The sequence below is a fragment of the Crinia signifera genome, chromosome 5 (assembly GCF_055691185.1).
Source record: "Crinia signifera chromosome 5, ASM5569118v1, whole genome shotgun sequence".
Lineage (NCBI taxonomy): Eukaryota > Metazoa > Chordata > Amphibia > Anura > Myobatrachidae > Crinia > Crinia signifera.
Window position 1 is genome coordinate 302,679,057 of NC_139221.1, and position 25,842 is coordinate 302,704,898.

Sequence of the window (25,842 nt, forward strand, 5' to 3'; positions counted from 1 at the left end):
CTGCGAATCGCGGGAGGATGGGGTCACAGGAGCGGGGGGGGTGCGTGCCGCGAATCGCGGGAGGGGGGTGTCGCGGGGGGGTGCCGCGAATCGCGGGAGGGGGGGTCGGGTGGTTTGCCGGGAATTGCGGGAGGGTGGGGTCGCGGAGGTTGCCGCGAATCGTGGGAGGGGGTGCCGCTAATCGCGGGAGGGTGGGGTCACAGGGGAGGGGGGTGCCGTGAATGGCGGGAGGGGAGGGGGGTCGCGGGTGGTGCCGCTAATGGCGGGAGGGGGGTGTGTTTTGCCATGAATCTCGGGAGGGGGGGGTCTTTTGCCGTGAATCGCAGAAGGGGGGGGGTGTTTTGCCGCGAATCGCGGGAGGGGGGGTCACGGGGGTGTTTTGCCGCGAATCGCGGGAGGGGGTTGCGAAACGCGGGATGGGGGGGTTCACCTGGTGGCTGTGGAGTAGGTTCCTGGGCAACATGGGGAGGCAGAGGGTGTCTGGCACTGTGGGCTCACTGGGCTGGTTCTCTGTCATGTGAGTCAGAGGCTCCACCCAGCGTTAGTCTCACACTTTGAGTGACAGATGTAGCCAAATATATAAGGGATATCTACGGTATGTAGTTATTACTAACTAGTAAGCCCGCTCAAAATTAATGATTTTCATTTTGACATCTTGCCCGTGTCGACACTTTGCCAATGTGGACCTAAACCATGTCTACCTTTTTCTTGTGTCAACAAATTGTGGTCGACCTAATTACTGTGATCCACCCCAATTATATACACGTCCTACTTGCCTACGCTCCCGGAAGTCGTGTCGCCCTCCAGGCCCCAAGGGAAGGTGGGTAAGTCTCTTGCATGCTCCTCAAAGCTCCCACCCACCCCCAAAGCCGCTGAAACAAATTCTAGAAGCAGTGGGGAGTGGGAGGGACTAAAATTACATGAATCGCGTCATTTTGTGACCTCAGTCTTGTCCCCGCCCCGTGGGCTTCTCCGGGAGAGGCAACTTTAAAAGTCGGTAAGTATGATACACATAATCTCATTCAACTGGGGGGGGATTCAACTGGGTACAGAGTTTACCCCGCAGCTAATTTAACGCCTTGCCCGATTCAGTTGTGGGAGCCCCACATTCTAAGCCCCAGAGGGTGGATTTTTTCTTTGCAGCCTCAGGAGCAGCACCTGCATTCTAATATGAGGGAAATCTATAGCTTCCAACACTGAGCAGAATCTATGCTTTAGTGTATGATAATCCAAAGTTTGCCAAGCAGGTAAAATGCTGGATAATAACAAGCTCCAAGCGTGGAACCCAGAAGTTTTCCCCATGCGGCAAACCCAGCACTTCATTGGATCTCTTCTTTAGTCGCAGCACCACCTCATGAGACTGTACATAAAAATGTATGACACCTGTATATCTGGGTTAGTCGGGGTCCTGATCCTTTTAGGAAAACTAGAATGCAGCGACTGCTTCTATTTTTCCGCACCAGGTTCCATTGAGCTTTGTATACAGATTCAGACTCCGTCGCACACAGATATACAAGTGTCCCATATCACATTACTCAGTGGACTCTAGTGCTTTTGTTGTATAATGAACGATGCAAGTTAGGTGCAATTTCTGGTGGAATACTACCCTCAATACACCAGGTACAAGAACGCGCATCCCTTGTTACTTAATATTACATGTGTTTGTGATGACGAGCCCCATGCTGGGGAAAGCTGTGTTTTTACTTATTTAGCTAAGTGATCTTTGAGTATAAATACAGCTGTAAAACAAGGCCCAGAATGTATATCATTTACAGATCTTAAGGAGAAAAATGTTCCTAAAGTGAGACTGTCGCTACTGCAATAAATATTGGTGTTACAGCGAGTTATAAGCGCATATTGGAATGATTCCTGTTGGCTATGCTATGTGTGTGTGTGTGTGATAGTGTGACGTGTGCTTGGACACATACTTCTCCAGTTACTCAGAAGAATGCATTGCACTTACATGTACGTAGCACAACTAGCAATCTTTTATGTTTTGTTTTTTGTGTGAAAAAGGATCAGAATTTACACGCGTGCCTGCATAAAAGGCAGCACATATGTCTATAGTGTTCATTCTAGCACCCGCCATATATGAAAACCCCTGCAGTTCCTCTTCCCTGCCTGGGGTGTCGCAGTCTGCTGTAGTGCTTCTAGCACAGGTCTGGTTTGCATATCAATGCTGATCTAAAGAACACACTGTGCTAGAAACACCACAGCAGACAGCGACACCCCAGGCAGGGAAGAGGAACTGCATGGGTTTTCAAATATGGCAGATGCTAAAATGAACACTATGTCTAACGGTTTTAATAATGGACTATTATATGAAATAGGAAAGGTACTCTTTGGGTGGAGGTCTTAACCAATAGAAAGCATTGATACTACTTCTTATTAAAGGGCTTTTTACTTGATCTCTTCAACCGTACCTGCAAAATGCATAATCAGTTCTGATTCTCTTCATCCATACCTGCAAAACGCGCAACCGGTTTCTGCATCTCTTCACCCATACCTGTGAAATGTGTAACCAGTTTCTGCTTCTCTTCTTCCATACCCATAAAACGTGCAGTTTCTGCTTCTCTTTACCAATACGCACGAAACGCGTAACCAGTTTCTGCTTCACTTCTCTAATACCGGCAAAACGCATAACCAGTTTCTGCTTCTCTTCAACCATACCTGCAAAATGCATAATCAGTTCTGCTTCTCTTCACCCATACCTGTGAAATGTGTAACCAGTTTCTGCTTCTCTTCTTCCATACCCATAAAACGTGCAATCAGTTTCTGCTTCTCTTTACCAATACACACGAAAAGCGTAACCAGTTTCTGCTTCTCTTCACCCATACCTGCAAAACACATACCCAGTTTCTGCTTCTTTTTGTCCATACCTGCAAAACGCATTATCCGTTTCTGCTTCTCTTCACCCATACCTGTGAAATGTGTAACCATTTTCTGCTTCTCTTTGCCAATACGCACGAAACGCGTAACCATTTTCTGTTTCTCTTCAATCATACCTGCAAAACGCGTAACCAGTTTCTGCTTCTCTTCAACCATACCTGCATAACGCATAACCAGTTCCTGTTTCTCTTAATCCATACCCACAAATTGTGTAACCAGTTCTCTTCCTTATGCAAAATGTTGTTTTCCCTTTCATCCTTTGTACCATTATTACTGTTTACTCCCCTCTGTGTCTCTGCTCTCTCTCCCTACTCCCCCCCCCCCCCCAATGGAGCAACGCATCTCCCGCCGCAGCTGCCACCCCATGGAGAGCCCCCCCCCCCCCCCGTGGAGGCGCGTCACGCTTCTCCCTCCACCCCCCCCTCGTGGAGTAACCATGCCTGCCGCAACTCTCCCGCCTCCTGCAGCCCCCCATCTTCTGCCGCCTGCACCCCCACCCATCACCCGCCGGCTGCAAACACAAAAAACCCTCGTGGAGCAGGTGGGCGCCGGCACTGGCTGCGGAATATTTGGATGCCATAGAGATAAAAGAGGATAATAACTGCAATTAACTTTTAAATTAATTTGAGGCCATTTCTAACAAGTGCTATTATCTCTGTTGATAGAACTTTAACCATAAAAGCGCCTTCCCTGTTCTAAAGTCACCAGTATAGGTTCCGGAACACACTCCTTCCGTTGGTAAAGGCAGCAGCCACTACCATTCCATTCACCTCACCCCTATACTAATCGGATGCCGATGTTTTCATCAGTGACTATACAGCATATTATGTTACTATGGTAAAGGTGCCCTATTACACTGTACAGTTGGTGCATACCACCCCATGGCCCGTTGCAGTGGCTGGGGAGTAAGGTCTACCATTGTAGGTCGGTCACAGATACACAGGGGGAAATTTACTAAAGATGTGTATTCTACTTCACGAGTGATGTTGCTGTGGGCAACCAATCAGATCCTGTGTATTATCTTCTAGAGGGTGCGAAATAAATTAGAAGTAGATTCTGATTGGTTGCCCATAGCAACATCACATGTGAAGTAGAATACACATCTTAGTAAAATTCCTCCACAGTGTGAATAAAGTGTGGCCAGTGGTCACAGGCATCTTGCTCCTTTTTAAACCAGTACCAACATCATGTTGTACAAGCAATAAACATTATACAGGGTTGTGGAAATAAGGTATATGGTCATTGGGTCGAACATGGAAGGTCGGCAAACGTAGGTCGACAGGGTTTTAATGTCGACACACGCATATTGTTGACATTGTCTATGTCAACAAAATTTTCATGTTTTTGTGATCCGACATGTGCTGACAGGCAGTATTTAATGCCCTACAATCCACTAGGGCATGGAGGGAGAATAGAATAGTGTGCCCTAAGCATGGCGAACAGACGCAGAACACGTTGACTTTGTCGACATTCAGGACAAAAAAAGTGAAAAACTCATGTCAACCCTTTGACTGTCGACCAAGCCATTAGCGTCGACCTTCCCTCCCTGTCGACCGTAGCCATATCTATCTATTTTATGTGTCGACCTCCTGTGGTGACCCATACCCTGGACATAATTCTGGGTATAACCTTTCACACCTGCCGACTCAATCCTTTCACGTTGGTGGATTACATCGGCCATGTGTACTGTACAGTTCCCAAACCGCAAATTCACGGATAACGTGGGCATTCTCTATACACCAGGTACTATGGGCACCATGCCCACCAGGGATTGGCAGGCATACGTCAATCCCTAAAGGTTAGTTTGTAAGATACAGCGCAGGAGGTACATTCAGAAGGCCTTTCGTCTGGAGATAACGGATGTTATTTATCGACAGCACAAAGTCTTGTATTCACTGTTGATGACATACTAATGGGGGGTAACCGTCTGCAGTCAGCTTCATTGTGGGAGCCTATTGATCAATCATTGGGCCGCTACACGCAGTTCTGCTCCTCAGTCTCCCAATTGCTACCGCACGTAATTACTAATGCACAATGAATCACTTGACTAGAAGGGTGTTTTTCTGCTTGTCCCTTAATTATTTCTCGGCAGCGAGATGTATGTGAGCATATGGTATTTGATAGACAATTGAATCACAACAATGTTATACCATTGAGTAGTTCCATACAAATAATGACCAATTACATAGTGTGTATCATTTGCACATCAATTTTGTACTGTGACATAAACTGGGAAGTTGAAAAGACAAAAAAACACAATGATCCAACAGCTGCTGCAGTACCACCAGTGGCCCACGGGTGATGATGTAGAGTCAAACCTTAATCAAGGGGAACTTTCTTCGTACACCCAAGTACTTGGGAGTTCTTATTTTCTTGCCCAAGGTATAAACTTTATTATTTCCTTAAACTATTTATACATTATGTGTTTGCGGTCACTATCTTTAGATATATATGGCATTTTGCATATCTGTAATTACGCTCTTTTGGAAAATCCTGGTTTCGCCTGTATTAACGGAATGGGATCATTCGTCAGACTGCATTTAGGTCTACACCATTGGGTCGACTTGCATTTAGGTCTACAGGTGTTAGGTCGACAGGGTCATTAGGTCGACAGGTGTTAGGTCGACAGGGCCATTAGGTCGACAGTGAAAAGGTCGACATGGTATTTTTTTTCTCTTCGAAAAAAAATTGTTTGCTTTTTTTTTTCATTTTTTCAAGCGTCGACGCAGTCGACATAGCACCGCGCCCCCTCGCATGGCTCGCTGCGCTCGCCATGCTTCGGGCACGGTGCCTCGCTACGCTCGGCACACTATTTTATTCTCCCACCACGCCCTAGTGGATGGTAGGGCATGAAATACCGCCAGTCGGCACATGTCGACTCATAAAACAGTCAAATGACCCCATGTCAACATTTTGCCTGTTGACCTTCCCCATGTCGACCTAATGACCCCGTCAACCTTATAAAAGTAGACCTAATGACCCTGTCGACCTAATGACACTGTTGACCTTCAGTCATGTCGACCTAAATGCAGGTCGACCTAAATGCAGGTCGACCTAGTGGTGTAGACCTAATGGTTGTAGACCTAAATGCTTTAGCCAATATGACCATATCCCGTATTAACACCTGTGGCCATCATAGAGAAGAAATGTTCCTACTTCTTCTATAAAGAGTTCCGTATAACAGGTTACATGCATTACTAATTACCATCAAGATATAATTACCCTAATATGTTCCCCTTAATGTCTAACAGTAGGTTCAGGATCTGATCAGACATCAAACACATTGCGGTTTTATGTTCGCTGCTGGCTTCCAGATCGTAATGGAGAACACATTGTTGTTCGTGTTCCTCTGGATGATGCTCCCAGCAGATGACAGAAATATGTCCCCCAGATTAGCACAATTGGAAAGAGCTGCGAGGCATGTGAGAATCGCACTGATCAGGACGTGTAAAGGTGGTGATATAAATTACTGCATAGATTTATACCCTGTATAGCATACATAGCGTGCAATGTGCCTTGTGTAGGAAAGGTGGTACTTTGTCAGGAAGAAACTTCTTGCTAATTCGCGTATAGTAGTTTTTTGTATTTACTGTAGTAATGATTAAACTGAGACAAGAAGACTAGCCTGCCTGCGGCGTCTTATAGGGACGTGATGTTAATTTTTTTTTTATCAGAAATTTAAAGCAAGAATCCCACATAAATTGACTTTTAAAAGAAAAAAATAATAAAGCCAAGTAACTTTTTTTAAAAGTAAAATTTGGTACTTGTGAGTTATCCGGGCTGCCGATTTCTAAATCGGGTCGGATCGGGCACATCGCATCGCATCGCATGCGACCATCGGATGCGATGCGATGACCCGATTTTTCCATAGGAATCAATGTTAAAATGGACTGAGTCCATTTTAACATGGAATTCAATGGGAAAAAGGGGTCCTTTTCATACCCCTACTATCCAAGTGGGCATGGAGATGGATATAAACCTGTAGCGAGCCACCGAGCCCGAAGCGTGGCGAGCCCCGCGAGGGGACACAGAATACCGTCCCCTCGCGGGGCTCGCTTCGCTCGCCACGCTTCGGGCTCGGTGGCTCGCTACGCTCGCCACAGGTTTATATCCAACTCCATGCCCACTTGGATAGTAGGGGTATGAAAAGGACCCCTTTTTCCCATTGAATTCCATGTTAAAATGGACTCAGTCAATTTTAACATTGATTCCTATGGAAAAATCGGGTCATCGCATCCGATGATCGCATGCGATGCGATGCGATATCGCATCGCATCTGATTGTATGCCTTAACTTAAGGCATACAATCAAAAAATCGGCAGCCCAGATAACTCACAAGTACCTAAAATTTTCTCAGCAATCCTTTTTCAAATCGTTCTACCCTTTTCAAAATCTCTCTATTTTGCAAAAAAAAAAAAAAATATGGTTGCCATTTACACAGGCGGCTTTGTGTGTCAGCGCAGAGGGGCAGGAAGAAAGGGTTGATTTTACTTTAGAATTAGCAAAATGTCTTTGCTTATGAAGTCATGTGCCATGCAACTGTGGTTGCCATGGTAGTCTAGAGCACTGTTCGGCATCACATCCTGAAGCATCAACAAGGGAAATTGCATTTTTAAAATTAGTCAACCACACTGATCATACCTTCCAGAGTCTCCCGAGCCAGAGCTCGCCCTGTTTCATAGGATTGCTACTATGTGTGGGGTGTAATACTAATTTGATAAATAATAATATAAAATCATCAGATTATGTCCTTTTCAAACTATCTGTGCTCTTTCAGTATTTTGAAAATCCTGAATCTTCGTCCACCAGACTCTACTGGCAATGTGTCAATGAATGCGATAAAAGATGATCATCCGTTTGCTTTTTTCAGATATTGAAGGAGCATATTATTTACTAACACTTCAGTATAACAACAGCAGTTAAGTTATCTTTCAAGCGAAATTCAGTCAAAAGTGGTTGCTATGGGCTTTGGGCCTGATTTTATAGTTGGATACAAAATTGATGTCAGATGCAGTTGAGTTATTATTTTCCAAAGTACCAAATTGATGAGCTAAAGGCAGGCACACAGGATCTGATGGCAATGCCAGTGACATGCAGTTGGCGTCTGGGGGAGGTGACCGGGCTGGTTAGAGAAAAGCAGGCGTGTATGAAATAGTTAGTTAAGTACCCATGATGTTCATGATGAAAACAGAAATGGGTCTGATTCAGAGATGGTAATGCCGCCACCATCACAAACACACTCTCAGCAGCGGTTGTAGATTTATGTAAAAGATAGAATCAGCCTTCCTGTTGTGTTCCACTGTACATTGGCATCTAGGAGTGGGAGCGTTGCCCACTGTGTGCAGTAGCGATGGAAATTGTAAACACCACCAACGTCGGTAAGTTAAGCTAAGATCTATTCTAGCTGCTTTCCACTCATCCAACTACACATGGCCTTCATCCAGGCCTTCACAATATGCAACACGTCAGTGGGTTATACGGAGAGGCAGGGGGAGGCAGAGGGCGGTATTCAATGAGGCTGATTCACCAGGTTTTTATGGCGATTTTGTGCTGTAAGGCGAATTTCTGACTAAAACGGTGAATCACCCTATTCAATGACCAGATGGCGAATACATTTCAAGGTTTTTTTCACCATGATTCACCGAGTAGCAATCGCTATCTTTTTATGGTGAAGTGGAAGGTGAACTTTTAAAATAAAGTGTTTTGTTTTTTACAATTGGTGTCAAAAAATCTGGAATTTTATTCTGAGGAGGGGCATGCTATTTTTATTCATGTGCTGTAAGCACATGAATATATATTTAATTTAAAAAAATATATATATATTTTTTTTTTTACACAGACCAGCCAGCAGGGGGCCGGAGCCGAGCCGCTCATTAGATATTCATATATTCACTTCACCCGATCATTACATATTCATGATCGGGTGTAGTGAATATACCCGGTCCCCTGCTGGCACCCCCGGGGGGCAGCCTGTGCTGCCTGGCTCCCGGGGAGCCCACCTCCCCCCCACAAACGTTCTGGGGCAGGCAGGGAGACTTCCATCTCCCTGCCTGCCGCCGTCCTCAGGCTCCCTGCGGCGTTCGCCGCAGGAGCTCAAATTCGCCGGTCAGGGGCAGCGAGCCCCTGACTCATTGAATACCGGAGCCAGCGAGGCTCCGGAACGCGGCGAACAGTGGCGAATGGAATGTGCAGCGAATCCTAAACAGGTTTCGCTGCACGTCGCCGGTATTCACATTGAATACCGCCCAGAGTGGGACAAGGAAAACAGTGGGTGACAGGAAGAGGCTAACAGGGGCAACAGTGGTCCCCTTAGTCCTCAGGAGCCTGATGCGCTGTATCAGTGGTAGTTCCGCCTCTTCCTCATTGCATTGTTGTGTCGCTGGGGACCCAAGTCTTCCATCCAAAACTGTAGATGGCGGACAATTAATGAAAAAGCCAGTGTGGCATATTTACCGACTTTTACCCGGTACCCCCCCCCCCCCCAAAAGACGTAATCGCAGCTCTGCCCTCCTCTGTACAGTATGTTTGCAGCAGTGGGTGGGGGGGATGCATGTTATAATACATGCCATCATCTTGCTAGTGTCGACCTTCCGTCAGTGTTGACTTAGTACATATTGACCATTTTTCATGGACATATTGACTGTCTGCCTAGAAACTGTCTGTGAGCTAATCCACACCTGAAAATGACTGACCTGAAGAAGGCTTTTAGTAGTGCAGCGGTTCCCAACCTGGGGTACTTGTTTGCCTGGGGGTACGCAGTAAACCGTTTGGGGTACTTGCAAATAATATTAGTAATGGCTGAAAAAGAAGAAGTCTTCGATGGCAGAAGAAGTCTCCTATTGCCATGGAGACGAATCACTTCATCAACAGCGCCACCTGGTGCTTTTGCCTGACCAGCAATACACTGGGAACTACCCGCGCTGCCCTCAGACATCAGCATTCATCTGGCCCACACTGACAGAGGTGGAGGAAGCATTTATCCTACAGGCGTTAGCGGGAACCCCAGAGACCATACACAGCCAGCGGCCAGACACAGAGGGACCGCATTCCTGACCGCACACTACTCCTCCTGCTAATCCTTAATAAAAGGACACGCATACTGCCCACTTCCACTTCACTCGTAACTACTTACCGGTAGAAGAGGGGGTAATCATAAATGTAAAGCCTAATGAAGGGGTACGGGAGAGAAAAATAGGTTGGGAACTGCTGTACTAGTGTGATAGTATATTTATTATTTACATAAAATAATCATATTCATTTTAAGTTTTTGGTCTTCTCCTGAGCCAAGTAAAATACGTTATTTTAGGAACTCATGCTTTTATTTAGAAATGAGTTATGAAAGAGAAAGGGTTCCTTTTAATAATTGTGGGAAAATAAAAATTGGAACCTTATCCGTCCTGGACGAGGTCACAGAAACTCCTTATTGTTACTGCGGGATCTACTGAATGCACAAACAGGAGTGCAGGAACAATGGAGGCCTCTCGCACTGATTACTGTATGTTCAGGAAGAAACTACAGAGGAAACGCAGACGTTTTATCTGGGAATACCAGATGTATACATTTTATAGTGGATACCTGGCTTATTGTGTCTGAGAGGGATGTGTCATCGACATGACAAACTAGTTACCAGCCCGACAAGATGACGGACCAATCAGGAGGCCGACAGCTCTGCCGGGCCCCAATACTATGAGGGGGTGTGGCCTGTGCAAAAATCAGTGTACGCTGGGCTTGGCAAATAGTCTGTCGTAGCAACAGTCGCTTCTTTCTCCATATAGAAAGTACTGTGTCGTTGCCTGTTATGCGAGTGGGCCTTCCCAACAGTCCTGGGTCTGGGTAAAGATTACCCAGGTATGGATCATTAGGTCGCCAGCATGATGGTTGACACCATAAGGTCGACATGAGTTAAGGTTGACATTGAAAAAGTTGACATGGTTTTTTTTTTTAACCGGACATGGATACCGAAATGTAACACACGCTACGCTCGCCATGCTTCGGGAAGGTCGGCACATTTTGGCTAAAAAGACAGAACAAAAAACCCATGTCGACCTAACGACCCTGTCGACCTTACCCATGTCGACCTAATGACCCTGTCGACCTTACCCATGTCGACCTAATGACCCTGTCGACCTTACCCATGTCGACCTAATGACCCTGTCCACCATCATGCTGGTGACTCAATGACCGCATCACGATTACCCCCGCTCCCCTCAGCACCACTGGGAACAGTATAACAGTACTCTGTCAGTGCTGGCGGTTCTGCATTCCTGAATCGAGCAAGGCTTGAGTTGCTCTGATGGGTGCCATCTAGTGGCCGTCCCAGTGCAATGACTGTTTGCAAGGCTTTTTTGATCTCATAGGGGCCCAATTTAACACTATTTACTAAAATAATGTGCAAAAAAGGGTATTTTCAAACCCTTTAGTTTCACCTGAATGTAATAAAGGGCTTTTTGAGCAGTTTTTGTGAAAAACTGCTCCATACCCTTTAATTCGCATTTTTTTTTTATTTTTTAGTCAGCAAATCGCATTTCTCATACTTATAATAGGAAATGTGATCTGGCTAAATTTACATAAAAAAAAAAAGGATTTGAACCCTATGATAAGAAGTATCAGGTGGCAAATAACAGTCTCAGATGCAAATTGTGGGCATCTGCACAGCTTCCTCTGTTTTTTTTTATTTTTTTACGGATCTGGATTTCCAGGTAAAATAATACATTTTAAGGAAGAGCTACAAAGGAATCCCTTTAATACATATAGATTGTGACAGCAGAAGGGCTATTGGCACATAATTGAGTGTAACATTACCTTAGAACAAATGATGTACTTAATTAAAGATCTGGCACCTTCATCCTGTCAGAAACTGGCCTCCGAAAACCCCTGAGAAGGAATAAAAACAATAAATCAATTTAGTATTGAGAGGACATTAAATACACATTAGTAGGAACATTGAGTGGAAGATTTCAGACCACTCATGTCATAACTTGATCTTGATGAAGTTCCATCAGTCCAAAGGTGGTTACTAGAGTTTTAAATGGTTATTAAAATTATATTTTAATTTTCTGCTAATTAAAGCTGTCCGCTATTGTCTGTAATAACCATTATTTCGGGAGTCATTAACATTGTGAGGTCATGATTAACGATGGGGCAGCGCTGATGAAATGTTTAAAAAGTTATCCGTGCGATAGTAGCAGGACACTTCTAGACATCCATCTCTTTATCACCCAAGCTGAAAGTAGCTAGTATGTGCCGTGTTGGTAAATGTAGTGGCAAGCTGGGGGCCATAATGCATCAGCTCTGATATATCGGCGCTTATTTGGTCATTTGTAAATGCCGGTATGACCGGAGAACATCCACTTTGCTTGTTCTCTAACTAGCACAGTGCCTCATCCCAACCAGTAAGTATGTTCATGAGCCCACAGCCCACATTTTAGGTTTAGAACTTATATTGGTAGAAGGTGACATCCATGCCGCTCCTCTGAAGAGAGGTGTTCTAGTTTATGTTGCTGCCTCTATGAATTTTTAGGGGGATCCAGAATACATTTGCGTGTAATTATGGAAGAAGAATGAACTCTTAGTGAACTTGCACCCAAGAGTTGATTGGCTTCTACTGCACTTATGGATATATATACTAAGGTGCAGGCTTTTAGAAGTGGAGATTTTGTCAATAGCAACCAATCAAACTCTACGGATGCAGTATTGAATCCCGGCGGTCGGGATCCCGGCGTTCAGAATCACAACGCCGGAATCCCGACAGCCGAAATGCCGACAAGGGGGGGACCTGGATCGCCCCCCTTTGCGGGCTCGCTGCGCTCGCCACGCAGCGGGCCCCGTGCCTCGCTACGCTCGGCACACTAATTTATTCTCCCTCCAGGGGTGTCGTGGACACCCCAGGAGGGAGAATGTGTCGGCATTTCGGCGGTCGGGATTCCGGCGTCGGGATCCTGAACGCCGGGATCCCGACCGCCGGGATTTTAACTGCATCCCAACTCTACTTTATCATTTATCTAGCACAGTCTAGAAGATATCTAGAATTTGATTGGTTGCTAGGAGCAACATCTCCTCTTCTAAAATCCTGTATATTCGTAAATATACCCCTTAGAGCAGTGGTGTCAAAGTCATGGCCCTCCAGCTGTTGTGGGACTACACTTCCCAGCATGCCCTGCCACAGATATTATATAATGGATTGCTAAAACCGGTGCAGGGCATTCTGGGACGTGCAGTTCCTCAACAGCTGGCGGGCCATGAGTTTGACACCACTGCCTTAGAGTTTGTAAGGTCTAAAATAGTCCTACCCCATCCCTACCTTAGCCATTTACCCATAGGCAAAACAGCCTATAGAAGATGGCTTTTGGTGGACAGTACAAGACTTCTTGGCCAAGATTTCATAATTGTAGAATTTGAAGGCATAGTCAATAGAAGAAACCATTTGTCATTGAGGCGAATACAATTCTCAAAACATACATATTTAAAAAAAAACGTATGTGTCCCTTATCCGAAATGCTCGGGACCAATAAGGGATTTTTACGGTTTTTGGAATACTAGGTAAGTACTAGGTAAGTATAAAAAAAGGGTCAGGGGGATAAAAAAAAATAATACATTTCGAATTATTCCAAAAAAACACGGTTTTTGGAATAATTCGGATACGGGATTCTCAACCTCTATTAAAAAAAAAAAAAAGGAGCAAGCTCCACAAGTCTGCAATGTATTTTACACCTTTCTGCGCTATTGGGGTATATTTATCAAAGCTTGGCAAGAAATAGTGAGAGATACAGTACTAACCAATCAGCTTCTAATTTATACTTTTAAATGCCGTGTTTGAAAAACGACAGGAGCGTATAAGTTGGTATTTTATCTCTCATCATTTTCTCTCTGGCCAGGCTTTGATAAATACCAACCGTAATCACCTATTTCTGCTTCCTAAACATTTTTTTTTGATTATTGATTTTATGGAAACAACACTTACAACTACAAACACAGGCAATATAAAACATTACAATTGGTGATCACGAAATTCACAATTACAATATAAATTCTGATACGCTTTTCAATATCTGCAATTGTAGAGTACCAGAGCGTATTAGCGCTGTGGCCTTTTAATTACTATGTTCAGTGGAAGCTTCCTAAACATTTATATAGCAATGAAAACCGCCATAAATGTTTCTATTCAATTACGTCCACACTGAAGAGCCCACACATAGGTCCGTATTCAATGCGGTCGGCGAGGGGGTTAAATGGCAGGGATTGCAGAAAACAAGTGACCCAACCCCCGCGCCAAACGCTCAATGTTCCGGGGGAACCCTCGCTTGCAGATGACGGTGAGAATTCCCCAAACAGCGAGGCTCGTGGCTAATGCAGGAAGTACACTACAATTACCCGCAAGCCTCGCTGTATTAGCGGCCGCACATACAATTTCCCCGTCGCTGTAAAAACCCTTAGACGTGGAAATGGAGTGTGCAGGGGATCAGTTGAATACTGACCCTGCGAGCTGTGACAGCGAGCAGTCAGCACTGCTCGCTGTCACAGCTCGCAAAAGTCATTGAATACACCCCATACTGTATTTTCTCTTTCTTCGTTTTCCCATCGTCCTGAACCCTGGCCTTCATTGCTGAGTGGCCACATCAAAACCTTTGCAATCTGATGAACCATTTTCTATAGATAACACCTATCCCTGTGTTTCAATGCTTATTTTCCTATAGATCAGGCATGTACAAACTATGGCCCTTCAGCTGTTGTGAAACCACACATCCCAGCATGCCTTGCAATAGTTTTAGCATTCCCTAATATCAAATCTGTGGCATGGCATGATGGGACTTGTAGTTTCACAACAGCTGGAGGGCCACAGTTTGGACATGTCTGCTATAGAGTGTAAGCTTGCGAATATCCGACACTGTTTATAACCCATAAATAATCATTATGACTGTTTATTCCACTATTTTGAGCCTTTGGCTTAACATCATCCCACATTTCAATACGGATTAATCTATTGATATAGTTTTCAGTGTCCTTTTCATAATCTTAATATAGTAATTGCCTGTGCTTGTACTAAATTTAAAGGTAACGTTATCCTCTGTTAAGGTTTTAGCAGTACTTATGATAAAAACATATAACAAAGGCAATTAGCAAAGAAACACTTGCAAAATCACAACAATAACATTTGCGGGTACTTAATGCACCCGACTAAACAATTGCTTTTCGTTTGCAGTATGATCAAACGCTTCCTGTGGAAAACATTTTGACATAAATACATTATTGTCCTGAACTGCAGTAAGCAGAGTTACTTCTAAAGCCATTCTGTTCTACAAAGACATAGTGCAATATGTTTCATTACAATGACTTGGGGGTAGATTTACTAAGAAGTCGGTTATCATTTATTTCTATAGTCCTTTTTGAAGCCACAGAATGATCTTCAACTCTGACAACCTAGTCCTTGGTCTAGAAGATGTATTCATGTATTCAAATTTACAGCTGTGTTAATGAAAATGTTACTTGTTTCCTAGCACGGCGCCAGTGATTAAAATTGTATCCATCGGGTCCTAAAAAAATCGCGTCCATCGCATGCAATCAAATCGCATGCGATGCGATCAACGTGATTTTTACATTGGAACCAATGTAAAATGGTCCCTGAGACCCGATTTTACATTGGCCCCAATGTTAAATGCCCCCCAGACCCCAATTTTCATTGTATCCCCACCCTGATGGGTGAAATGCCCCCCCCCCATTGTTAACGCCACCCCACGATGAACGTCAACCCAAAGCGTGGCGAGCGCAGCGAGGCCGCGAGGGGCGGTGGTACGCGTCCTCCATCCTTTTCATACCCCCACTATCCACGTCGGCGCGTGGTGAGGGGACGCGCTTTACTTCACATGTATTACGCGTCCCCTCGCGGGGCTCGCTGCGCTCGCCACACTATATATAATCAACTCCACGCCGACGTGGATAGTGGGGGTATGAAAAGGTTGGAGGACGCGTACCGCCACCCCTCGCGGGCTCGCTGCGCTCGCCACACTTCGGGGTGGGTATACAATCAAAAATCGGGTCCGTTGGGGCATTTAACATTGTTCCCTATGTAAAATCGGGTCCATCGCATCGGTCGCATTGTATGCCATTATAATGGCATACAATGGACCCGATTTTACATAGGAATTTAACATTGAATACAATGCATTCAATGTTAAATCGCGTCAGTCGCCTCGGCCGCATCGCATGCCGTTATAATGGCATACGATGGACACGATTTTTTTAATTGTCGGGAAAAGGCTAAAAATAGCCCAAATATTGCGTCGGTCTCGTCGATCGCATACCTTAACTTAAGGTATGCGATGACCCACGATGGGCGCCGTGCTAGGAAACAAGTACCATGAAAATAAATACATTGAGAATCTAAGAAGCCAAAAACTTTTATCCACTATGTCAGTGATTTCCAAACTTTCTTGACCAGGGCGCCTTAGAATCAGCATTGTTGTTCACGGGCCCCTAGTCAAAACGTTTCTTATGGATAATTGGCCATTGGAGGCATATCGGAATGAGACACCATTTCAATCATTACACTGAATGGGAAAACTATTTCCAATTTGCTGGGAACATCGATGGTTTCCAGCCATCAGCTTCCGATGTTCTTCACTATGGTATATATACCACTGTATGTCTCTAGTTATAATCCAGTTTTGTAATGAATGTCTGGTTGTTTATTGACCTCTCTTGACCATATGTGACTTATTCACTGGAAAGGTCTTTAATGCCGTTTTGGATGTTAAAATAAGTTCTAGTCAGCATTGCTTGTAGCCCTGCAAGAAACTTATTCATACTGTACTGTACATCAGTGGTTCTCAACCTTGGTCCTCCAGTACCCCCAACAGTGAACATTTTCCAGGTTACCCGACTGGTGCACTCATTACTCGCTGACACATTTTAAAAGATCAACAGGTGGAGCGAATTATTTCATTTGTGATTCTGTGAGGAGACATGGAAAAATGTGCACTGTTGGGGGTACTTAAGGACTGAGGTTAAGAACCACTGCTATAAATCAGGTGAGTTTTTATTGTATTTGTTAGTTTGTTGTACTACTGCCTGCTTTGGTTCTAGCAGTTTATGGTAACCTTTATATTCAGCAACATTTACAGTAACCTGCTGTTTGCCAGCATATTAAGCTACTAGGTGATTCATCGCGCCCTACGGGCGCTCTTCACACCGGCGTAAGGGGCTACGCCCCTTAATTTGTGAACATTTGTATTGTGAGAAATATGGTTAGAATTGTATGAAAGATGCCCTGTATTGCAGCTTCTGGCAGTGGGTGAGGGTCCAGCGTGGCAGCACAGGAGTACCGGACGGTGGCCCTGAGTCAGTGTCTCCTCCTACTGGGTGGGAGTTAGGGTGCATGAGAGCAGGAGGCTGGGATATGAGGCATGATAGGGGTATGTGGGCAACACAGCGTCAGCGATTACCCAGTGGTGGAAGTTACGGTTCAGGAGAGCAGGAAGCTGGGTAGTGATAGGGGTGTGTGGGCATACGGGGGACTAAAGAGGGTGGTGGACACTGTGCAGCTTCTGCCAGTGGGTGAGGGTCCAGCGTGGCAGCACAGAAATACAGGAGTCAGTGTCTCCTCCGACTGGGTGGGAGTTAGGGTGCATGAGAGCAGGAGGCTGGGCGGTAAAGCATGATAGGGGAATGTGGGCAACACAGGGTGAGCGGGTCTCCACTGGCGGAAGTTACGGGGCAGGAGAACAGGAGGCAGGGCAGTGTCCTCCCACATTGATGGCAAAAGTATTCAACATCGGCCATAAACCATCGATTATTTGAAAATTATTGATGGTCGATGGGCATCCCTAGAACTGGAGGAGGGTGGGGGACAGTATGCAGCTCCCGGCAGTGGGTGAGCGTCTCCTCCCACTGGGAGGGAGTGAGCGTGCATGAGAGCAGGAGGCTGTATAATAGTGGTATGTGGGCAAGACATTGATAAAAGTTGTGGCGCCGGTGCAGAGGACAGTGGGGAAACCTGCAGTGCGGCAGCCAGGGCCGGATTTCCCACCTAGGGGCGGTACCTGCTTGTGGTGGTACAGGATCCCCCATTGTCACGGGGGTACGTGAAATGCGGGAGCGGGGGCCGCGGTGGTCCGCTGGGGGGTGGAATTGCCGGAAGGGGGTCTGGGGGGTCTGCAAATTGCGGGAGGGGGGGTGGTGTGTGGGGATCCGCGGTAAGCGGGAGGGGGCGGGGGTCCGCAAATCGTGGGCGGGGGCGCGGGGGGGCTTAAATCGTGGGAAGGGGGGTCCGCAAATTGCGGGAGGGGGGTTGTCGGGGTTAGTGAATTGCGGGAGGGGGGGTTGCGGAGGTCCGTGAATTGCAGGAGGGGCGCGTGGGGTGCCGTGAGTCAAGGGGGGGTGGTGCGGGTGTCCGTAAATCACGGGAGGGGTCATGAATCGCAGGAGGCGGGGGTCGTGGGGGGGCTGCGAATCGCAGGAGGGGGGGTTTGGGGGGTTGCCGTGAATTGCATGAGGGGGGCGTGAATCGCGGGAGGGGGCATGAATCGCGGGAGGGGGGGTCGTGGGGGGTTCCGAATCGCAGGAAGGGGGGAATGGGGGGTGCCGTGAATTGCGTGAGGGGGGCATGAATCGCGGGAGGGGGGGTCCCCGAATGTGTGAATTACGGGGCGGTCGCAAATCGCGAGAGGTGCCGAGGGGGCCCGCAAATCGCGGGAGGGGGGCGCTACAGGGGGTTTTGTGAATCGCGGGAGGGGGGGGGTCGTGAGGGGTTGCGAATCGCAGGAAGGGGGGTGTGGGGGTGCCGTGAATTGCGTGAGGGGGGCATGAATCGCGGGAGGTGGGGTCCCCGAATGTGTGAATTAGGGGGCGGTCGCAAATCGCGAGAAGTGCCGAGGGGGCCCGCAAATCGCGGGAGGGGGGCGCTACGGGGGGTTCCGTGAATCGCGGGAGGGGGCGGTGCGAATTGCGGGAGGGGGGTCGCAAATCACAGTAGGGGGGGGTGCCGTGAATCGCGGGAGGGGGGGTCGCGGGGGGCCCTTTTAATGCCGGGAGGGGGGGTCGCAGGGGTCCCGCGAATCGCGGGAGGGGAGGATGCAGGGGTCCTGCGAATCGCGGGAGGGGGCTCGCGGGAGGGAGGGGTCGCTGGGGTCCCGCGATTTGCGGGAGGGTCGCGGGGGTCCCGCGTTTCGCGGGAGGGGGTGGTCGCGGAGGTCCAGCGAATCGCGGGAGGGGGTGGTCGGGTCTGGGACGGATATTAGACAGCACTTACATCGACAGCCATTACATCGACACCATTAGTTCGACAGCTCAATAGGTCGACATGGTTTTAGGTCGACATACCATTAGGTCGACATGTCATTATGTCGACAGCTCATTAGGTCGACAGCTCATTAGGTCGACATGTTTTTAGGTCGACACTGCCATTAGGTCGACAGAGTCTATGTCGACAGTCAAAAGGTCGACATGGGTTTTTTCACTGTTTTTTGGCCGAAATGTCGACACAGTCGACATGGACACAGTTTGAAGTGTACCGCAGCCGCTCGCTATGCTTCGGGCACGGTGCCTCGCTGCGCTCGGCACACTATTTTATTCTCCCACCACGCCCTAGTGGATAGTAGGGCATGAAATACCGCCTGTCGGCACATGTCGGCTCAATAAACAGTGAAAAACCCATGTCGACATTTTGACTGTCGACATAGACAATGTCGACCTAATTGCAGTGTCGACCTAAAAACATGTCGACCTAATGAGCTGTCGACCTAATGAGCTGTCGACCTAATGAGCTGTCGACCTAATGACATGTCGACATAATGACATGTCGACCTAATGGTATGTCGACTAAAAACCATGTCGACCTATTGAGGTGTCGAACTAATGGTGTCGATGTAATGGCTGTCGATGTAAGTGCTGTCTAACAATAGTCCGGATACCGGGGTGGTCGCGGGGGTCCCGCGAATCGCGGGAGGGGGGTCACGGGGGTCCCGCGAATCGCGGGAGGGGGGGTTCGCGGGGGTCCCGCGAATCACGGGAGGGGGGGTCGCGGGGGTCCCGCGACTTGCGGGAGGGTGGGTCGCGGGGGTCCCGCGACTTGCGGGAGGGTGGAAAGCGGGGGTCCCGCGAATCGCGGGAGGGGGGGTCACGGGGGTTCCGCAAATCGCGGGAGGGGGGGTCGCGGGGGTTCCGCGAATCGCGGGAGGGGGGGGCGCGGGGGTCCCGCGATTCGCTGGAGGGGGGGTAAGGGGGGGTCCCGCGAATCGCGGGAGGGGGGGTCGCGGGGGGGTCCCGCAAATCGCGGGAGGGGGGGTCGCGGGGGGTCCCGCGAATCGCGGGAGGGGGGTCGCGGGGGTCCTGGCAGAGGGTAGGGATGTGCAGGAGTAATGGTGGATGGTGGCTGTGGAGTAATGGTGGATGGTGGGCGTGTACTGTAGCCCTGGCTGGGCGGGGGGAGGTGATGTCAAGGGGGTGGAACGTCAGACACATGAAAGTGAAACCTTTCTACACAGGAACGTTCTCCACAGGGGTTGAGTGACAGATCTGGCTAAATATATAAGAGATGACAAGAATAAAATATATATAAGGTCCCACACACATGCCAATAATACTTGTTGTATAATACTTTAAATGATCCTCCATGTTTTTGGGGCATGGTGATGTCATCACATATGTTTATGTCACTCCTGTACGGTGAGCAGTGATGTCACGTCTTCTTTTATGTGTGAATAAATACAAATGAAAACTTGAATCAGGAACTATCTCAATGCTAACAATGTATTTTTCTTGTTTTTCAGCTTCGCTCTTGAAAGGACTGAAACATGCCAACATCGTCCTGCTCCACGACATCATCCACACAAAGGAGACACTGACGCTGGTGTTTGAGTATGTGGTAAGTGATCATTAAAGAAAAGAGCAATGACTGTAAACATAAGTGAGTTGCCGTGATCAGCGATAACATCCGTACTGTGCGGATGGAGCCTCTTTAGATCATTCTGTACATGTGACATACTGTAGGAGCTGCTTTACTGTGTTAGCAATGCTTACTGACATTTAATTGAGTGAGTGTTAGAATGATAATTGGGCATTTTCTGGGAGGCGTGAAACCACTGGAAGTGCTTATGCTAATGACAGCTATTTATAATTCATGTCCGGAGCTCGTGCTGAGATAGAGGAAAATACTGTACTGTTACAGTTTGAACGGATTTTGCTGATATGGTAAAATTTTAATTCCCCGTCGGCAGATGTCAGTTACACTTATGAATAATCGAAATATAATATAAGACCATAACATAAGTACTTATAGCAATAATAAAGACACCACAATATGTGTTGTTTAATAAATGGTCAAGTTTATAAATAGAAAATCAGTATGGTGGCGATGAAAGGCTGGGGCAGCACATCAACGACCACTTGATTTACGCAAGATGACAACAACGAATTGCAGGGGCCAATAATCTCTTTCACCATGGCAAGTAAAAGGTATTTCACACCTGTACCAGCACAGGCCTATGTGGCGGAATGGCGACGCTGACTTTAGTAATGGTTGACCTCAGGTGTAATCAGCCTACCCTATGTATTGAAGGGGAGAGCACCTGCAGCTGCACCAAGATGGCTACTGCACTGCTTTTCTTTCCCACCAAATGAAGCCAACAAGGTAAGACTAAAAGGGGGCTGGGGAATCAGTAGAAAAGATGGAGAATCCTGGTGGAGCTACAAAAAACTTCCAACGACCTATCCTATAGTATACCTTCTGCCCTACAGTAGGCCTAGAACTAAATGAGAACATTAAATCCCCCCCCCCTCCCCCAGTTACTGACCCTGTCCTAGGGGTTTATAAACCATCTGTCCCACGTGGGTCCCTCTGACTGTTGATGGTCTTCCAAAGATATGGAGATTACTTATACCTCTTTCAGACGGCAAACACCTGGGAATAACACGTGTGGACATGACCTGGGATTATTTTCTGGGTCAGTGCCGGATAGGCTATGGTAAGAAAGGGTGTTTCCGGGTTACTGCAACTGGGTTTTGATCCAAGAACCTCATTGGTGGTGCAAAAGCACTTAATGACATAGGAACTTGATGCACCTGTAGGACAGACATTGGTCCAGTGTGAAAGGTGATGACTCAGGATTTATTCAGGACCAAAGTATGGGGAGAATAGATGGAATACGAGTTGACCCGGTTTTCCTTAAATTGTCTTTAGGTCTGTGTAAAAGAGGTATCAGAGAGACAAAAAAATGAGTGGTGGCAATGTTTTATTCTGTGTTCAGCCTACACTTTAAGTGGGCAACCTGTTACTTGTGTGTGGTAGAATAAAATCTCCCAGGATTCCTGGCACCTATAACTTTCCAGAATTGGGGGAAAAAAGAAAAAGTACTCTCCTTTGTTTTGTGCCCCCAAAACAAAGGAGAGTACTTTTTCTTTTTTCCCCCAATTCTGTACTTTTTTGCTCTCAGGGGTGCACCTCCACAAGAGTGATTCACTTAAACCATATTAAAACATTTTTTTGTTTATTGTGGAACCTATATAACTGTATATTACATTACAAATGTTATATTTAATAGATTCTGTAAATACACGGGTGCAACTTGTGCAGAGGTCCTCCAATTTCCCCATACCCCATTCCCATACCTATAACTTTCCTACAGCCATTGCTGAGGAACCACATATGCTTACTCCTATTAACTCTATTATGGTTAAAAAATTGACCATGAAGTAACGGTTTCATTAGATGCATTTTTCTTTCCCATGCAAGTTAGTGTATAGTACATGACTCCCTTTACATTAGTCCATCTACCTTTCGGAGGGGATTCAGTTTCAAGCAATGGCCGCTAAGTGTCTCTGGAATAGTCACATACCTCCAAATTTTCAAATAGCCGGAAGGGTAACAAAAGCATGCGGCGATGGTGCACCCTTGGAATAAGGTTTCTGCTGCTGTGGGGGGTGTGACCTGTTCTCTATGAACTGCTGCCATGCCCCCTGTACCTCTCACCTAGTGAATTGATGCAGTGTGGAGCAGTGAATGACAGGAGACTTCCAACTGCCCCCCCCCCCCCCCCCTCCGCGGGACACTTCTGCCCATAGTTGTGACGCAGGACCATTACAAATAATCATGGCCAGTGGTGGCTCTAGAGAAGGGGCTGCAGTAAAATTCAAATAACTGAGCCACACCCACTGCCATTGAGTCAGTTTGAAATGGCAGTTGGTGGCAAGTGCTGTGTCTCCACCTCTGGAGCCTTCCCTGATCGCGACTGTCTCCCATTTAGTTTATCTCCAATGTTCATCTCCATTGCTCTGACTTATAAACAGAATACAATGAAGAAAACCTATTACAGTAGGTTTGGGAGACTGTATTTCCAAAGCCTCAGATGGTGTTTCCAGAATTTTGTGGAAATATAATAAGGTCCAAGTTTGCAGAGGTCTGGGATTTCGGTCAAGATTGCCGGTATTTGTAAAGCGGAAATCGTTTACAAGGCAAAACCACCTGGTCTTGCTTTGTACATGAATGCCGCTTTAAAAATTTAATGACGGCGCTTTGTAAAGCACAAAAACAGTATAAACAGAACAAGTGAAATACATATTCTAGGACATGGACATGGTTTATAGACAGTGCTGTATCTGTGGTCATAATACCCAAATGAGGAGCGAGCCGGAGAACCTGAAAGTAAAGTGCTGTTGGAAATTAAGGAAAAGTACATGAGTAGAGAGCCCTGCTCATGAACGCTTACAATCCAAAGGGGAGAGGGGGGCAGACAGGGGTAACACAAAGGGATGAGAGATAGTGAGCAATAAGCATGGAGCAGTGGGTTAGACTGAGAGCTGGAAGTTTGTCTGGGTCTTGAGAGCCAGTTTGAAACTTTGTAAAGAGGTGAGTTTGATTGGCAGAGGGGGAGAGTTCCAGTGGTAGGGAACAGCACGTTCCAAGTCTTGGAAGTGCGACTGGGAAGATGTCATTAGTTGGGAAGAGAAGCAGCATTCATTTGTAACCGAGAATCCAGAATTCACCCAGCAGCTTCTTGCTAATCAATGTACAATGCTTTCTCCCAGGATTATATAGCCAAGGATAGCATGCGCCGTGAATCACACATGCCGCTCTCTTTAGAAAACTGATGATGTCATCTTTGTCACCTCCATCATTTCATTTTGTTTAATAAAGGATACGAACTGAACCAAACGGCAAAATACAGTACAGTCGATAATATCACAGACCCTGAGCATTAATTGGAGAAGCATAGCAACAATAAATACTGTTACCGCTCTCAGTGATTAAGTATCATTGCTGCACAGGAAATGCGGCAATGTTTTTTCAGTGCGTTCAGTGGAGCAGGAATTGTTACGTGACAAAAGTTTTATTTACCAGCAGATAAATAATCGCTGCAAGTATAAGGCTGGGTAGCGTAAAGCATTACCCAGCATGCCATGCTGGCAACACAAGGGGCGATACATGTAATTTAGGTATCAGGTATTATTGTGATTTAGGACTTCGGCTAATAATTAAAGCTTCAAGCTGTTAAAAAGACAATAGAGCCATTTTCACTTTATCCAGCTGTAACTGAAGAAGTAACTGCGTGGAACACATAATTAATCTCCCCTCGGTTTCTTTGGAAAACATATGGTATTTGTGCAAAAAATACACTATCTTTCAGCTGTAAAAATCATGGGACGTTCGCATAATTAAACTCTTCAGCACACCAGATGGATTGAAGTAGGTGGAATTGATACAGAGAGAAAATTACCTTGAAAAGAGAGTACATTTTCTGCTATATTAATCCCGTTGGGCAGTCATGTGCTAGAAATTACATTTTCCCTTGGATTTTAGATCTACAGTATATTCTTTAACACTGTCTGCTACAGTAGGTACTGGCTCTGGCAAGGATTGGTTTTAATGGGCTGTATGTACCAAAGGATTATGGGCCTACGTATTAAGCCTGTTGAATTGATAAAAGTGGATGGTGATAACGCACCAGCCAATCAGCCGTGTTTGAAAAATGACAGCTAGCAGTTGATTGGCTAATGCGTTATCACCTTCCACTTCATCACCATTTAATTACTTTACCAGGCTTAAAACATCCGCCCCTAAATTAGTTAACTGTATGCTTCAAAAATATATAGGCCCACCAACAGCGCCAAGGTGGCCTCATCTGGTGGTTCCGTAATACTAAGGTTCAAGTCCAGGGCACCGGACCTTCAAGTCAGCAAAGCCCAACCACCGCAAGGCATCATGGTAGTGTGAAGTAAAAGTGTTAATAAATGTTACGTAAGTAAGAAATAGAAGCTTTGTGTGTTACATGGGTGAGAAATAAAAATTAGAATGTTAACGTGTGACATAGTTGGAAAAATAATTAGGTGTTAAAGTGCTAGATTGAGTATTACAATGGGATGCCCCAAAGCCGGCAGGTCACGTCAACAGATCTACGATGTCTAGATTGACCATATTATGGGTGACCACGTTTAGTCAAATGCGTCTAGTTAGACGTCTAAAGATAGTCGACCACATCTAGATTGACAGTTACGGAAGTTAGACGCCAGCATTAGAGTACGGTCATGTGGTCGACATGGTTTTTTTCGCCTTTTTTTTTTTGCTGACGAATTTCATAGGCTGTCTTCCAGTTTCGGTAACCCGTCGACCGTGAGTAGGTCAACACCTAAGAATGGTTGACATACACTAGATCTACATTGATAGAAAGTCGTCACTAGCAAAAGGTGGACATGAAGGTGGTCGACACATGAAAAGGTCGACACAAGTTTTTCATATATTTTGTTGACCTACTTCATGTTCCGATTGGAAATACTGTTAAATTATAATAGTTGAAGCATGGGGAGCTCTGCAAGCCAAGTGCGGAGACGCGGTACACTTATACGGTATCCAAGTCGACATACAGTAGACACCAAAAACGTGAAAACTCTGTGTTGACTTTCTCATGTGTCGACCATGTTCATGTCAAACTTTTGCTTGTGTCATCCTGCCAATGTCGACCATTAATG

The 25,842-nt window shown here is 46.3% G+C and overlaps 1 protein-coding gene across 3 annotated transcripts in view; it reads left to right on the plus strand.

The window, feature by feature from the left end:
• The window catches only part of CDK14 (cyclin dependent kinase 14), a 505,408-nt gene that overhangs the window by 150,313 nt on the left and 329,253 nt on the right, over nucleotides 1-25,842 (plus strand). For all 3 annotated transcript variants that reach the window (XM_083189415.1, XM_083189416.1, XM_083189417.1), the window contains one exon: nucleotides 20,652-20,746. In XM_083189415.1, the coding sequence (XP_083045541.1) occupies nucleotides 20,652-20,746 (95 nt within the window). The remainder of the gene's footprint in view (nucleotides 1-20,651; nucleotides 20,747-25,842) is intronic.